Genomic DNA, 17,218 nt, shown 5'->3' on the forward strand with positions numbered 1-17,218 from the left:
AATTGATTAAAATATTGCGTTAGCTCAAACATCCCGCCAAAATTAAACATGTCTGTCTCCGCAAAGGACGCAGCCAACTATACAGTCTGGTTCAATTTGGTTGCAAATCAGGTATTGCAGATAAACATTCACATGAAACAGAAAGGACACACAAGCTTTCGATTCACGTTGCCTCCACCACACGATCTCGAGCGTTTATTTCTAATAGAGTTAAAACAAGCAAAATCAATTTATGCCACACTTTTTCAAGAATTTCAAATAACAAGGAATCTACATGATGTTAAATTATTCATTAATTGAAGTTATAGGTCAAACAGCTTAGATCCTGAACCGGTTCGATAAATCCCCATATCACATGAACAAGGCAGATATGAAATAAACTCAATAAATAAATATTAAACACAGCAGAAATTAGAGTTTCTATAAATGATTATAGGGCCGAAGTAGGTCATGGAAAGTGCCGCATCTCAGTTTTGCATTTCACTAAATGTACGACAAATGCCACACGTATGTGTATAACTGGTTGCCTAGATCCTTCACAACTAATTAAAAAATAAAACTGATTCATTACAACAAAAAGAAACGAATTTATTGGGGTTAAACGTCACATTAGATGTTAAAAAAGTTCCCCATTTTGTTCAAAGCACATGTTCACTGTCTTTTTAATGTCAAACAATAAAAACGATGACTTTAAATGATGATCACTGTAGTAAATTCTTCATATATTTTACTGTAGTGACAACGAAGATATAACCTATAATTTTATGATAAGAAAATTCTAGATACAATGCCATTAATTGAAGCCGATGAGTTGAATTAAACACGAAGGAAAATAATGAAGTTAAAACTGTAGTATGCAGATCCGAGACCTCTGCTCTGAACTATTTTGTTTCCATTCTAATACTGCACCGATTGTGATTAAATTTTAATAAATAATTAGCTTCATAGCAATAATTTTTGGGAATTTGAAATTTAAGTAACGTGGCTCAGTCAAAATTTTATAGTTTGAAACTATAATTGGTTGTAATTTTTTAATTGCCTATGTGTGTATTATGAGTTATTAAGCATTACCCATAGAATGATCTAGAATACCATTATACAACGAACAGGAAATTGTACTCATTTCTCACGACTACTGAAATAAAATTTCCACCGTCTGGGTTATAATTAGACATCGACAAAAACTGTATTCGTTAAATTAAGTGGTTCATTGTTACAAATTATACAACCACGTGACGTTATCAAATTTTACAATTTAAAATTGTTTATACCTTCTCGAACTTTGTCGTATGGATGAAATTTATATTATCTAGCATTGTATTCAATTCCTCATCCGTCATAACATGTGTCGAAAAGGTGAAGTTCAAGGAAAATCCAACGCCATTGTGGACTAATTTCTTTTAAAGCATTGTTGCTATACGTCTATGTATAAAAGTAGTTTTTAATACAAAACAGAACATTTTGTTGGTGCAACTGCCTTTTAACGGTTCTCTTCAAAGTAAGTTACTTCCAGTTTGGAATTATTTTTAACTATAAATTAACGGTTCACATTCATAACAATTTTCGATTTTTTTTAATACTGCTGTCCTATGTTGTTCTCATGTGACAAGCATGTGACATCAAATAATGTTAATTAAACCTTTTCGTGTAAAATCATGAGACCCAACTCTAGTTCTAGTATTCAACCATGCATTTCGTAAAAGACGACGTCGTTATTTCCGGAGTTGGGGGCTACTTCCCCAAATCCTTAAACATCGAAGAGTTCAGAGACCGGCTCCTCAACAATGAAAACCTCATGGAAAGCCGTTGGAAGGCAGGTGAAAGAGGTGTTACAAACGTCATCGGCAAAGTCCCAACTGAGTTCTTTGATAACGCCTACTTCGGGATCCATCGTCAACAATGTACCTTCATGGATCCCATGCACCGTCTTATCCTAGAAAGAACATACGAAGCTCTCATAGATGCCGGTATGAACTTAAAATCTGTGTTTCTAGTCAAACTAAGTACCTTTTACCAGGTGTCAACCCCATCGAGCTAAGGGGTAGAAGAATCGGTTGTTTCATGGCGTCGTCGGTAGGTGAAAACGACAATCTCTTCTTGGAGTCGGTCATCAGTGGTTTTGGGGTTACGGGACATTCGCGTGCCATGATGCCAAATAGGGTTTCATATTGGTTGGATATTAAAGGTCCGAGTGTGGCCTATGATAGTAATTGGGTTGGCGGTATTGAGGTTTTGCGATTGGCTTATGAAGCGATCAAAACTGGTCAATGTGAAGCAGTTATTATAGGAACGGCTAATTTGGCACTGAATTCGGAATTCCAGTGGCTGTACAACGACATGGGTCTTCTATCACCAGATGGTACTAACAAGTGCTACGATGTTGATGGTACGTATGTTCTAAGTTAGTGTTAACACTAAACGTCGTTGAAGCCCAGGGTTATGCCAGAAGTGACGGAATCGTGGTAATGTACCTACAAAAATCTAGCGAAGCCCGACGTCACTACGCCACCGTTGTCAACGTGGCAACCCAATTCGATGGTGACCGCGAAGGGACTCTTCTCGACATCGACGCCAACAACATGGCCGAATTCATCAGCGACTTCTACAAACAAACTGACGTGGACCCGAACGAAGTCGAGTTCGTGGAAGCCTACGGTAGCGCTCTTAAAGTACGTACCACACCACAATTACCCCTAGATACTAAACACCCTTTAGGAAACAGACCGTAAGGAACTCGAGGCTTTAGAAAAAGTCTACTGCAAGAACCGCAAAAATCCTCTTCTGATTGGTTCCGTTAAACCCAACACGGGTCACAGCGAAGCCTCCGCCAGTCTTTTCAGCATAGTGAAAGTTTTAGTAGCTATGGAAACCGACACGATACCCGCTACACTACAATTCAAGACACCCAATCCAGAAATTGCGCCTTTGGTCAACGGAAACATTAAAGTAGTTACGGAAAACCAAAAATGGGGAGTTAAATACGCCGCGGTTAACTCAATCGGGCTCGATTCTTACTACGGTCACGCTTTGTTGAAAGCAAACCCGAAAAGAAAGGAGACCCTTGAGGTCCAAGACGACATCCCTAGGTTGATCCTGGCATCCACTAGGACCGAAGACGGGATAAAAGGAATTTTAGAAACAGTAGGTTTTGGGTATTTGTAGGGTTACGTTTCACTCGAAATCTTGTAGATTAAAGCTAGACCGACGATCGATCCAGAGTACGTTAAACTGATTCAAGACCTCTACTCGAAGCCGATTTCGGGCCATTTATACCGAGGCTACACTTTGCTAGGGTTGAAAGAACCGAAGGAAGAAACTGAAGTTAGTAGATACAAGGTTTTTAATAAAAATCACTGTTTGTTTTAATGATTAGTACTTCGTGGGGAACAAGCGCCAAATTTGGTTCGTGTACGCGGGAATGGGCAGCCAATGGTGCGGCATGGTCAGCGATTTTATGAAATTCCCAGTCTTCGCCAACGCGATTAACAAATGCGTTGAAATTTTGCAACCCAAAGGAGTAGATTTAATGCACATCCTTACCACTTCTGACAAAAATATCTTTGATAACATTTTACACTCGTTTGTGGGAATTGCGGCGATTCAAATCGGTCTGACTGACGTTCTGAGAGCTATTGGGATAGTCCCAGATGGTATTATTGGTCACTCGGTGGGTGAACTGGGTTGTGCCTACGCCGACGGTTGCATGACCGCCGAAGAAATGATTTTAGCCGCTTATTCCAGAGGGAGAGCCTCGATTGAAGCTAATCTGATCAGAGGGATGATGGCCGCTATAGGTACCCACAAACCAACTAATTTTACCATATTCCGTGACCACACTAACGATTTCAGGAATGGGCTACAACCAAATCAAGGATAAGTGCCCACCTTCCATCGAAGTCGCGTGTCACAACGGCCCCGACAGCTCAACCCTGTCCGGTCCAACTGAAGATATGGAAAAGTTCGTCAAAGAACTCCAAGACCAAGGGATTTTCGCCCGTCTGGTCAACGTATCAAACATTGCTTACCACAGTCGTTACATTAAACCAGCCGCCCCTATCCTCCTCAAGTACCTCAAAAAAGTTCTGCCGAAGCCAGTCGCCCGTTCCTCAAAGTGGGTCAGCACTTCCAACCTGGAAGAAAACTGGGATACGGACTTAGCGAAACACTCGTCGGCTGACTATCACACTAACAATCTTTTGAGTTCGGTGTACTTTGAAGAGGGACTGCGTCAGATCCCGAAGGACTCCATTTTGATTGAAATCGCGCCTCATGGGTTACTCCAGGCGATTTTGAAGAGGTCGTTGAAGTCGGGGTGCACCAACGTCCCGCTGACCCATCGCGGATCCAAGAGCGGGGTTGAGTTCCTGTTGGGTGCGTTAGGTAAATTGTATCTAGCTGGGTTGAACATGGAAGTTTCTAAGTTATTCCCGACGGTTGAATACCCGGTGAGCAGAGGTACCGCGTGTTTGGCGAACTTAGCCCATTGGGAACACAGCGAGACTTGGAGGACCGGGCTCGAGGAGAAACTCAAGTCGCTGTTTGGTGTCAGAGACTATCAGGTGACACTCAACAGCGAGGAGTTTAGGGAGTGCGTGGGGCACCAAATCGATGAAAAGATTATCCTCCCGTGTACGTCTTATCTGGTAACTATGACTTTAGTACCACACCATTGTCTAAAATTTGTTTCCAGAATACCATTTTCGACATCGTGGCCAGCATTAGCACCGGTCACAAAGAACTAATTTTTGAAAACCTTCACTTCAGGAAGGCTTTAACAGTCCCGAAGGTTGGCTCAGTCGCTCTTCACGCCATGATCCAGAAAGGAAGCGGCGACTTTGAAGTTTTAGCAGGCACGGATATTATAGTCACTGGAAAACTAACATTCCCTAACTCTGGTGACAAGTACATGATCGACCCTGTTAAAGTAGACGTTAGTCGAGACAACGTTCAACTGTCGGGAAGTGACGTCTACAACGAGTTCCAACACAGAGGTCACAAGTACTCCGGACCCTACAAATCCATCAAGAATCTTACCATCACTGAAGATGGGTCCGTCGCGACGGTGCAATGGGCCAATAAATGGACAATGTTGGTGGAAGCTATGATCCAGCAGCACTTGTTCCAAGATGGCGAACGGTACCAAGAAATCTACGTACCGAAGAATATATTGAAGATTGTAATCAACGAAAATCTGCTACCCACAGAAAAGAAAGATCTGGAGGTGCATTACGACGTTTGGACGGGTTTGATAACCACAGACGGGATTCAACTGGTTGGGTTGAAACCGATTTCGCTTCCGAGGGACCCGAAGCCGATTTCGTTGGACTCGATTGATTTCACGCCTCTTGTGAACCCCACTGTACCGGTAAACACAAAAATCTTGGCTAGTCCAAATCAGGGACCTTTTTTTTCTTCTAGAATATCGAAAACGGTATCAATATTGCCGTTCAGCTCAGTCTTGACAACTTCGAAGAGCACAATATAAATAATATCAGTGTGATGGAAGTCGAAAGTGGTAACCCCTCGTTATTGGAAAGTGTTCAGAATGTCTGCAACCAGTATTCCAAACTTAGCGTAAGTCGATTTCCGTTGAAAACGTACCCAGTTAAGATTGTTAAAATTTTAGCACAATATTTCTACCGTCAAGGACCTGACGACGATCATCGTACAAAATTCGTATCCGTTCCTTCTCGTCTATAATGATGTTTTGACTGAAGACCTGGCCAAAATTATTTCGTCGTCGCACGGTTTCTTATTAGCCCGAACAGGAAATTTAGGTTCCAACCCCCATATTATTCCAGTGGTTCAGTTCTCCGTTGACGGAGTTAGCTATTCCATCTGGCGCAAAAAGAACACCACCACTCCTAAAGTTGTCACCGTAAAAGGAGACACTTTGAGTATTAAAGACTTGTCCAGAAGCTCTGTTTCTTGGGTTAACGAACTCTACAACGCCGTTGGCGTTGCCAAAGCCAAGAAAACCAGCGTCTTCCTAGTCACGTCAGTGGTTCCAACTGAAGGAATTAGAAATTTCGTCGAAGAACTTCTCTCCACTTCGGAGATGTCCCCAGTTCGGGTTATCTTCACTCCTGATAAAAGAATCGAAGACGTGAGGGTTAAAGACCCTCAAGTACAACAAGCCTTCAACTTGGATTTGACTCTGTCGGTACTTAGAGAAGGAGTCCTGGGAACTGTTCTCCCAGTACCGGTAAAAATCAAGGGTAATATCCAGAACAACCTGAATATAACTAGTGCAGCCATTCGAAACAAGGTTATTAATTACATTGGGGTTAACCTCAAAGACGAAACTTTATTACCGGTGTCGGAACGCAAAACCGAACTTGGAAATGTAGATTACTCTGGAGTGGTGGCCACCAGTGGCCAAAAGGTTATGGGTTTGGCGCAACTGGATAGAGACGAGTGTAAACTCGTCCCTGATGGTACTCTCTCGTGGGATGTTCCTGAGGGATGGAGTCTTGAAGATGCGGCCACAATCCCGCACGCTTACGTCAGCGTAAGTTGTAGTTGAAAATCCAACTATTGTGGTATTCAATTGACAATTAATTGTTTAGGCCTACTACTGTCTTTTCGTCAAAGGTCGCCTGAAAGATGGTGAGACCGTACTCATTCATGCTGGGTGTTCACCCATAGGGTATGCCGCGATTGCGATCGCGTACCATCATGGGTGTCAAGTGTTCACGACCGTGTCAACCGACTGGCAAAGAACTTACCTCAAGAAACAATTCAGCAAAGTATGTAGTACCGACATTCGTTTTCATAACTAATTTGTCAAAATTTAGTTAGACGATGAGCACATCTACAGTTCTGACGACGGGAAGTTTGAACCTTTGCTACTAATGGCAACCGAGGGTGTTGGGGCCCAAGTCATTATTAATAACTTGTCGGGTTCGCTTCTACAAGGTTCCGTTGGGTGTTTGGGGGAGTATGGAAGGTTGCTCCAGATCGGGAAATACGACCTCGAGGAAAATAACAGTTTCGGGATGAGCGTCTTCCTGAAGAACACCTCGTTTTACGTGGTCGGTTTAGAAAACGTGTTTTTGGAGCCGAAAGAAATCAAACAAGAAATAAGGTCTTTGATTCAGAAGGGGATTGAAAGTGGTTGCGTCAAACCGGTGCAGAGGAAAGTGGTGGAACATCAAGATGTAGCTGAAATTTTGAAGTACGATATAGTTTTTCGGGTTTTCCTTACTAATTCTGGTATTTGTAGGTCTTTGGGTAATCCTGGCAATATTGGTAAAATACTAATCAAAGTCAACAACAACCTGTCGGTGAACAAGTTCATTTTGAACAACCCGTCTCAGTTTATCTGTGATTCCAAAAATTCGTACTTGGTTTATGGTAAGTGACAAGTACCTACGATATAAATAAAGTGGCTACGTTTACTCTCAGGTGGTACTTCTGAAAACTGGACTGACGCCGTCGAGTGGCTAATTTTGCGTGGTGCCCGAAAAATCGTAGTTTCGTCGGACTCCAAATCCCAACAAACGTACATCAATCGTCGACTTTCCCTTCTCCAGTCGTACTTCGGGGCGAATATAATTTACGCACCACCAAAGGCTCACACAAGAGAAGGCGCAGTCGAATTACTGAACGAGGTCTACCATTTGGGACCAATTCACTGCGTACTATTATTACCCAGTAAAACCAACAATTCACGAATTAGCGAAACCAAATCTATCCAGTACATCGATAACGCCTTACGGACAATAGCACCAAAAGCCATCCTCATCAACTTCATTTCTAACGCCGCTGGAATCTGTCAGTTCCGGTCAGAAGCCAGTTTCTTAACTTACAACATCCAGTGGCAGAAAGATCTAGAGTTTAGCGAAATCCTAGGAGGTTTGGACCAAATCCTGAGCTACAAAGTCAAAGACATATTCGTGAAGAACGACAAAGTCAGCGATTCACACCAAGAAACGGCACAGTCCCTATTTAAAAGTACTACGTCACGATACACTGTATCCCAGTACTGATAATTCTTGTTCTAGAACTTAGTCTGCTCCTACCCACGTCTTTACCCGACTTCATCGAAGAAGTGGAAGACGCTCCTTCTAAACCCGACTTGGTGCAACTACCCACTCTCGGACCGAGAGAAATGCGCGAATTGTCTCCCGTATTTATAATCCCAGGACTTGCAGGAACCAAAGAAATGATGGACATGGCATTCCAACTCTTGTACCCGACGTTCTGTGCGGTCTATCCTTCAACCCCGATCTCGATTAAAGAACTAGCGAAGGAGTTGGTTGAGGTTTGACTGCAAACTTTGTGTCCCTCTTGTACTAGGTGTCAGTTTTGTAGAAAATACTAAAAATTTGGCCTAAAGGCGCCTACAATATCATCGGGGTATCATGGGGAGGTCCTCTCATGGTCGAAGTAGCCCGAATTTTAGACAAGTTAGGTGCTAGCTTGCACCTTTACTTTGTAGATGCGGCCCCTGAAACTATAAAAGCGGCTGTTAAGCATCTGGGGGAGGGTGCAAACATGGAAACTAACTTATTAACCAGAGTGCTGAAAATTAACGACACGGAAGTAAGTTAGGTTTTGACATTTTTACGTAAAATTAGTTGTGGTTTTAAGGTTGTCAAGAGCATAGAGCAAGCACCCGAGTGGAATGTGCGGCTTAAACTGGCCCTCGATAGTTATCAGGGTACTGAGTCTGATAAAAAGTTACTAGGAGACGGATTAGTCAACTTGAAGACGCATCTTCAGAGTGTGATGTCGTACGAACCGACTGATGAACTGGTTTCAGGGCAAATCCACTTGATTCGACCATCAGGGTCTAGTAAATACGACAACTGTGGACTCGTTTCGGTGATTATTTATTATTAATTTGTAGATTAATTAATTGTTGGGGTTGATTTTCAGTATTGTAAGCAAACTCCACAAATTCATTTGGTCAACGGCGATCACTTAAGCATTATAAATAGCTTAGGCACAACTGAGTACATCAATGAGAAGCATTATTTGATATAGTTAGTGTGTGTGTTTTTTTATGGCAAAAGGTAATAAAGGAATTTGAGCAGTAGGTATATTTTTTAACCCAACCTAAGCGTGCAGCTCGTCCTGCTCTGAAAACTTATTTTCGTTTAGATTATTTTTAGAGTGTCGAACACGGTTGACGAATTCTGGTCAGTAATTAATCCAGACTTGCAAAAAAGGGTAGGTTCGTAAGTCTCCTATGGGATTTTAAGTTTTAACAACTTCAGTTTCATAAAGTTCGTTGTCAGCTCATTGAAGGCGACGTGGGCGGTTTATGCTTAGTAGTTTTAAGCTAAACGGGTTCACAGTTTACAAGTAAAAGACATTTTCGCAATCGTAATTATACACAAAAATCTGACATGGCTAAAAAAAACTTTTAGAGTGTTTAGGGTTTGTTGGTTTTTCAGTCGGATGAAAATAGCGACCTGTGGGGTTTCTAGTTATGAAATACGCTAGGAATAAGCGTCTTTTAAAGTGAGTTTTTCATTATTTTTTCGAACAATCGTTTTGTTATATGTATTAACTGTCATTATTGACACAATTTGTAAGTCGAATATATAATACTATACAGCACGAATTCGGTAAGTAATCAATAGTAACTTTAGCAACGTTTGGCATATATATATTTGCAAAAAGTAGGAAATTACTGTTAAACTTGTCTTTCACATCATTAATAAAAATAGAAAATAATATGAGAATAATGTGTGAACCTTAAGTGTACTCACTAGAGGTATATATTTTTTTTCCTTTTTACTTCCCGAGCGTAACATAAGAAAGCATAGTAACCGAGTCCATCGGACGAATAGCCACTTTTATATTTTCTCGACGTTTCATAACCCCTAGAGTACGAAATAAGTAGTTTCCAGTTTCCGCTATCTTAGTTTATGACGTCACAACAGATGTTTTATCGATGAAACCCCACTTTCTCAAAAGGCGAGAATACGCCCCTCTTTATTTAAAAATGTAAAACCTTTTCGGCGGCCCCAAATGTCTTTTTTTTTAATATAAAACCTTCTCGAGGATCTCGACTGGTTTTTTTAAGAATGTGAAACCTTCTCGGGGGTCCCAACTGTCTTTTCTAAAAATGTCAAAACTTTTTCGGGAGTCCCAACTGTCTTTTTTTAAGAATGTGAAACCTTCTCGGGGTCCCAAATATCTTTCTTTTTAATGTGAAACCTTTTCGGGAATCCCAACTATTTTTTTAAAAATGTAAAACCTTCTCGGGGTTCCCAATGTCTTTTTTCAAAATGTAAAACCTTCTCGGGGTTCCCAATTGTCTTTTTGTAAGAATGTGAAATCTTCTCGGGGATCCCAACTGCCTTTTTAAAAATGTAAAACCTTCTCGAGGGTCCCAAATAACTTTTTTTAAGAATGTAAAACCTTCTCGGCGGCCCCAAATGTCTTTTTTTATGAAAATATAACTTTCTCGTGGTTCCAACTGGTTTTTTTAATGTAAAACCTTCTCGGGGGCCCCAAATATCTTTATTTTTAATGTGAAACCTTCTCGGCGGTCCCAACTGTCTTTTTTAAAAATGTAAAATCCTCTCGGGGCCCCAACAGTTTTTTTAATCTAAGACCTTCTCGGGGGTCCCAAATATCTTTCTTTTTAATGTGAAACCTTCTTTGGGGGCTGCAAATGTTTTTTCTTTAATGTGAAACGTTCTCGGGGTTCCCAACTGTCTTTTTTTAAGAAGGTGAAACCTTCTCGGGGTCCCAGTTGTTTTTTAATTGTAAAACCTTTTCGAGAGCCCCAAATATCTTTATTTTTAATGTGAAAACTTCTCAAGAGTCCCAACTGTCATTTTAAAAATGTAAAACCTTCTCGAGGGTCCCAAATATCTTTTTTTAAGAATGTAAAACATTCTCGGGGAACCCAGCTGCCTTTTTAAAAATGTAAAACTCTCTCTAGGCCCCCAAATATCATTTTTTAAGAATGTAAAAGCTTCTCGGGGTCCCAACTGTTGTTTTTTAACGTAAAACCTTCTCGGGAGCCCCAAATTTCTTTATATTTAATGTGAAACCTTCTCGGGGGTCCCAACTGTCTTTTTTTTATAAATGTAAAATCCTTTCGGGAACCCCAACTGTTTTTTTTAATGTAAAACCTTCTCGGGAGCCCAAAATATCTTTTCTTTTTAATGTGAAACCTTCTCGGGGCTCCCAACTGTCTTTTTTTAATTGTAAAACCTTCTCGGGGGCCCCAAATATCTTTTATTTCAGTGTGAAACCTTCTCGCGGATCCCAGCTGCCTTTTTAAAAATGTAAAACTTTCTCTAGGGCCCCAAATATCATTTTTTAAGAAATTAAAAGCTTCTCGGCGGCCCCAAATGTCTTTTTTTAAGAATATGAAACCTTCTCGGGGTCCCAACTGTTGTTTTTTAATGTAAAACCTTCTCGGGGGCCCCAAATTTCTTTATATTCAATGTGAAAACTTCTCGGTGGTCCCAACTGTCTTTTTTATAAATGTAAAATCCTTTCGGGGACCCCAACTGTTTTTTTTTTTTTTAATGTAAAACCTTCTCGGGAGCCCAAAATATCTTTTCTTTTTAATGTGAAACCTTCTCGGTGCTCCCAACTGTCTTTTTTAAAAATGTAAAACATTCTGGGGGGCTACAAATGTTTTTTTTAAGAATAAGAAACCTTCTCGGAGTCCCAACTGTTTATTTTTTATTTGAAACCTTCTCGGGGGTCCCAACTGCTTTTTTTAAGAATGTGAAACCTTCTCGGGGGCCCCAAATATCTTTTTTTAAGAATGTAAAACCTTCTCGGCGGCCCCAAACGTCTTTTTTTAAGAATATGAAACCTTCTTGGCAGTGCCGAAACCAAAGAATATTTAGGTATAGGCGAAACTTGCGTTAGGCGCCCCTCCTCTACACATGAAAATGCAATTTTACCGAACAGCTTTATTTATATTTTTTAATAAGTACGCAAAACAGATACTATGATAAAATTTAAAAAAAGAAAAAAAATCGAGATTACAAATATATAGGTATATAATATGTATAAATATTGTGTAAGTTCAAAATAAAATCAACATTATAAACGTGTCGCACCGGTTACATGTTTCTGAGTTTTCGTTCAAAATAAAAAAAGATGAATATGACATAACCCTTGGTATAGTTTTGGAAATTTTATTCTACCCTATAAAATTTTATTATCGATAACGAGACGGACAGTAGTACAATGGTAAGAAATATTTATGGCTCTCACCAGTTCACTCGAATTTGTCTGAGAACATTTGCCACGTAGTTGTACTCATAAAATAATGGTCATTTCTGTTCATGAGTAACGATGGTCCCTGCCCGGACTTGGATTATTCTGGTTTCTAATATCTGGGGATTATCGGCACGCGACAACTTAAGTTGTAAATGTCTCTTGCTATTGTACTACTGTCCATCTCGTTATTGCCAATAAAATTTTATAGGGTACAATGAAATTTCCAAAACTATACAACATAATTTTTGGACCAATTTGGCGCCCCTTGTCGTTGGCGCCCCTAGGCAAGGGCCTACTCGGTCTATAGCTAGTTTCGGCACTGCTTCTCGGGGTCCCAACTGTTGTTTTTTAACGTAAAACCTGCTCGGGGGCGCCAAATTTCTTTATATTTAATGTGAAACCTTCTCGGGGGTCCCAGCTGCCTTTTTTTTATAAATGTAAAATCCTTTCGGTAATCCTAACTGTTTTTTTTTAATGTAAAACCTTCTCGGAAGCCCAAAATATCTTTTCTTTTTAATGTGAAACCTTCTCGGGCCTCCCAACTGTCTTTTTTTAATTTTAAAACCTTCTCGGGGGCCCCAAATATCTTTTATTTCAGTGTGAAACCTTCTCGGGGATCCAAGCTGCCTTTTTAAAAATGTAAAACTTTCTCTAGGGCCCCAAATATCATTTTTTAAGAAATTAAAAGTTTCTCGGCGGCCCCAAATGTCTTTTTTTAAGAATATGAAACCTTCTCGGGGTCCCAACTGTTGTTTTTTAATGTAAAACCTTCTCGGGGGCCCCGAATTTCTTCAATGTGAAAACTTCTCGGGGGTCCCAACTGTCGTTTTTAAAAATGTAAAATCCATTCGGGGACTCCAACTGTTTTTTTTTAATGTAAAACCTTCTCGGGAGCCCAAAATATCTTGTCTTTTTAATGTGAAACCTTCTCGGGGCTCCCAACTGTCTTTTTTTTAAATGTAAAACATTCTGGGGGGCTACAAATGTCTTTTTTTAAGAATAAGAAACCTTCTCGGAGTCCCAACTGTTTATTTTTTATGTGAAACGTTCTCGGGGGTCCCAACTGCCTTTTTTTTTATAAATGTAAAATACTTTCGGAAATCCTAACTGTTTTTTTTTAATGTAAAACTTTCTCGGAAGACCAAATTATCTTTTCTTTTTAATGTGAAACCTTCTCGGGGCTCCCAACTGTCTTTTTTTAATTTTAAAACCTTCTCGGGGACCCCAAATATCTTTTATTTCAGTGTGAAACCTTCTCGGGAATCCCAGCAGCCTTTTTAAAAATGTAAAACTTTCTCTAGGGCCCCAAATATCATTTTTTAAGAATGTAAAAGCTTCTCGGCGGCCCCAAATGTCTTTTTTTAAGAATATGAAACCTTCTCGGGGTCCCAACTGTTGTTTTTTAAAGTAAAACCTTCTCGGGAGCCCCAAATTTCTTTATATTTAATGTGAAGCCTTCTCGGAGGTCCCAACTGTCTTTTTTTAATTTTAAAACCTTCTCGGGGGCCCCAAATATCTTTTATTTCAGTGTGAAACCTTCTCGGGGATCCCAGCTGCCTTTTTAAAAATGTAAAACTTTCTCTAGTGCCCCAAATATCATTTTTTAAGATATTAAAAGCTTCTCGGCGGCCCCAAATGTCTTTTTTTAAGAATATGAAACCTTCTCGGGGTCCCAACTGTTGTTTTTTAATGTAAAACCTTCTCGGGGGCCCCGAATTTCTTCAATGTGAAAACTTCTCGGGGGTCCCAACTGTCGTTTTTAAAAATGTAAAATCCATTCGGGGACTCCAACTGTTTTTTTTTTATGTAAAACCTTCTCGGGAGCCCAAAATATCTTGTCTTTTTAATGTGAAACCTTCTCGGGGCTCCCAACTGTCTTTTTTTAAAATGTAAAACATTCTGGGGGGCTACAAATGTCTTTTTTTAAGAATAAGAAACCTTCTCGGAGTCCCAACTGTTTATTTTTTATGTGAAACCTTCTCGGGGGTCCCAACTGTCTTTTTTTAAGAATGTGAAACCTTCTGAGGGTCCCAACTGTCTTTTTTTAATTGTAAAACCTTCTCGGGGGCCCCAAATATCTTTTTTTAAGAATCTGAAACCTTCTCGGCGGCCCCAAATGCCTTTTTTTAAGAATATGAAACCTTCTTGGGGTCCCAACTGTCGTTTTTAAAAATGTAAAATCCTCTCGGGGCCCCAACAGGTTTTTTTTTAATGTAAGACCTTCTCGGGGGTCGCAAAAATCTTTCTTTTTAATGTGAAACCTCCTCGGGGTCTTTTTAAAAATGTAAAATGCGAGCGTAACGAGCCCGAGGGGTAGTTTCAGTGATCACAAACAACTTTAAACTTACTTTTTTTCAGAAAACAAAAAAATATTTCGTGATAATTTAGCTTCTCAGGGACACTAATTAATAATTTTTGAATAATACCTGAACATGCTCGCTGCGCTCGCATTTTACTAGTTGTTTTTGTTATTCGCATAGAATACGAGCGCAGTGAGCACGTTTAGATTGACAGAATCTCCCCAACTTTAGCAGATATTCACAAACATTTTTAGGAATCATCTATTTAGAAAAATTTTTTTTTGTAAATTAATCGGTTAACTTTGTTGATTTATTTTTGATACAAATTCTCGAACCTGGCTTATAATACATGATATACGCGCGGGTTTTTTTTTTCAAAATGTGCGAAAAATAGAAAAAAAAGGCAAAATGTACCTAATAAATATGCAGTTTACAATTTGCATAAAATAGGCAAAACAATTTGGGACAAAAAAGTACAAATCATACAATATCTAAAGAAAAAGAGGACATTTAAATTAAAATTTCATTTTAAATGTTCGCGTTTCGCCATATGTATATTTAAAATAAATCGGAGTGTTGTTGACTCTTCAACCAAAAACCAATCAATATGTGACCAATGACCATGCGTCGTTACATTCCAGCAGTGGATTTGGTTTGAACTTTACTGGTCGTTTTTTGTAAACTCCCTGAACAGTGTGCGATTGATTTCATAGTTCTGGGAAGTTCAGGCTTGGAAAACACCGGTCATAACTTTAGCAAAGATGGGGCGTCTACTGCATTTCTATTGCATCGATACTTTAGCTGCAGTTTAGTTTGTGTCTCGAATTTAAAACTAACTTAACGGTCTCAACACCCCAGTAGTTGCGAAAATATACCGTTTCCTCTAGTTTTCTTACTCCACTTCCTGTCAGTAAAATCCAGTGATAATATAAGTAACGCCGTTGTAGGTGTTTGATTCAATTGAGCAAGCAAACGACGTGAAAAACACATGTGATTTATTAATCCAGACTGTTGTATATAATTCACATTCCCGCTAGTTTAAATTTGCCGCCAATGTGCTTAGTCGTGATTGGTCGACACGGGTAGACCAATCGCAACAAAGCACATTGGCGGCAAATTTAAACTAGCCTAAATTCGATTATTGTTTTCTTTTTCAGTTAGCACCAATTGTTGAGTTTTTAAGATTGAATTGGTTATAATTTATGTACTTAAATACTGAATTACTCGTTAAGCTTTAAATTTAGCCTCGTAGCATCACCTTGTAGGAATAAATTTTGAAATACGTTTAAGGTGAAGCTAAGCGGGAATGCGCTATCGATTCAAATCCCCTATGTTTGTTTTTAGAGCGAGTTCGACTCTTAATATTATACATAATACAACAAACATCCACTCTGTACTTTGGGACGAGATTCCGTGCGGTGGATAAATCCCTAATCAGGCAAATTACAAAGACGTATAGTGAACTTTTGAACCTCCAGCCTTGCGACTTAGAGTTCCCATGTTCTCCCAATATTAAAGCGGCAAGAGCGACTGTCGTAGCGTTAGACGTCAACACTGTTTTAATGTTTAATTAGCTCGAGCGTTTGCAATATCGTACATATAAGGCACCAGTGTTCGTGATATTCAAAATAGGTCGCCATTTTCGCGAGACACAGCGTGAATTTCAAAGGTAAACATTAAAAAAAAGAAACATTTGTGGAACAAAGGGTTGTTTAATAAATGCGGTAATGCGTATTATCGCCACATCAACACAGCAGTAATGTGACCTTCAATGTAATAGGTAGTTACGTATCAAAGAAATAATAATCAGATATACAATAAACGTATTTGTTTTGTATTTTGTATTGGTTGTTGTTATAAATTCTTCAAAAACGAGAGACATACTAAGCCTGTGCAAAACGGCACTCTCATAAAAAAAGAGTAAATAAATATGGTGGAGGCGCCGGGAATGTTCCAGCTCTTTGAAGTCCACATGTTAATTACATTAGTATAAAACATGCAAGCTTTATATCAAAAAAATCTAGCCTAAATTACTGCGAGGGCCACTTTGTAGCCCTTTTTGTAAGCGTTTGGCATAATGTTTTCCGTTTCTGATTAAGATGACGTAGAACGCAATGCGTACATTTTTGCACTTTTATAAAGATAGAGATCGGGCGGGTTTATAGCGACGGCATAATTTAAAAATGTACACACTAATCCTCCGAGAGATGCACGGTTCCGTTTTAATTATTTTAACGGTACAATTTATTCATAAAATATTCATACTAGAATTGTTCGGCGAAGTACGTCGGGTCGAAAGTTTTTTATAGATCTGTGGATTATTTTTAAAGACAAATAAGTAAACGAATCGAAGTTTGAACGCAATATAAAATAAACAGACCATTGCGAGAATGGTGGCATTAAAACTTACGGACATCATTAAATGCAGTTAAAATAATCCGTTTCATGACCAACGTACGTCTTGGTCTTAAAATAAGCTTTTATTGATTTTTAAAACGTGGACAGATATATGAATGCTTTGATGCTTTTCGGTAATAGACGTTTTTATTTCGGTAAAATAGCGAAAAATAGCACGACGCGGCAGAATTAATTACTAAATTAGAAGTTAGAAGTATTAAAAAAATAATTATTAATTGCTTAAAAAACTTCTACTTTACTTTCTTTTTTACTTTCAACTTAAGATGAAACGCGTGACAACAGGCAAGTTT

The 17,218-nt window shown here is 39.3% G+C and overlaps 1 protein-coding gene across 2 annotated transcripts; it reads left to right on the plus strand.

Moving 5' to 3' along the window:
• The first annotated feature begins 1,426 nt into the window (after positions 1-1,426).
• LOC135128630 (fatty acid synthase-like) lies at positions 1,427-9,041 on the plus strand. 2 transcript variants are annotated; one of them, XM_064055568.1, is made up of 19 exons: positions 1,427-1,498; positions 1,673-1,967; positions 2,018-2,386; positions 2,431-2,669; positions 2,716-3,141; positions 3,190-3,321; positions 3,374-3,794; positions 3,850-4,643; positions 4,691-5,365; positions 5,419-5,574; positions 5,627-6,511; positions 6,570-6,749; positions 6,798-7,177; positions 7,226-7,356; positions 7,408-7,956; positions 8,007-8,266; positions 8,317-8,547; positions 8,596-8,829; positions 8,884-9,041. In XM_064055568.1, the coding sequence occupies exons 2-19, from the start codon at positions 1,688-1,690 to the stop codon at positions 8,989-8,991; spliced, it is 6,450 nt and encodes a 2,149-aa protein (XP_063911638.1). In that variant the 5' UTR covers positions 1,427-1,498; positions 1,673-1,687; the 3' UTR covers positions 8,992-9,041. The 2 variants fall into 2 exon arrangements, with proteins under 2 accessions (XP_063911638.1, XP_063911639.1); XM_064055569.1 differs by having other exon boundaries at positions 1,453-1,498; positions 1,679-1,967.
• The last annotated feature ends 8,177 nt before the right edge of the window (positions 9,042-17,218 follow it).

This window comes from Zophobas morio, unplaced genomic scaffold, assembly GCF_036711695.1.
Source record: "Zophobas morio isolate AGI-343-1 ecotype UQ-CSIRO unplaced genomic scaffold, CSIRO_AGI_Zmor_V1 ptg000014l, whole genome shotgun sequence".
NCBI lineage: Eukaryota > Metazoa > Arthropoda > Insecta > Coleoptera > Tenebrionidae > Zophobas > Zophobas morio.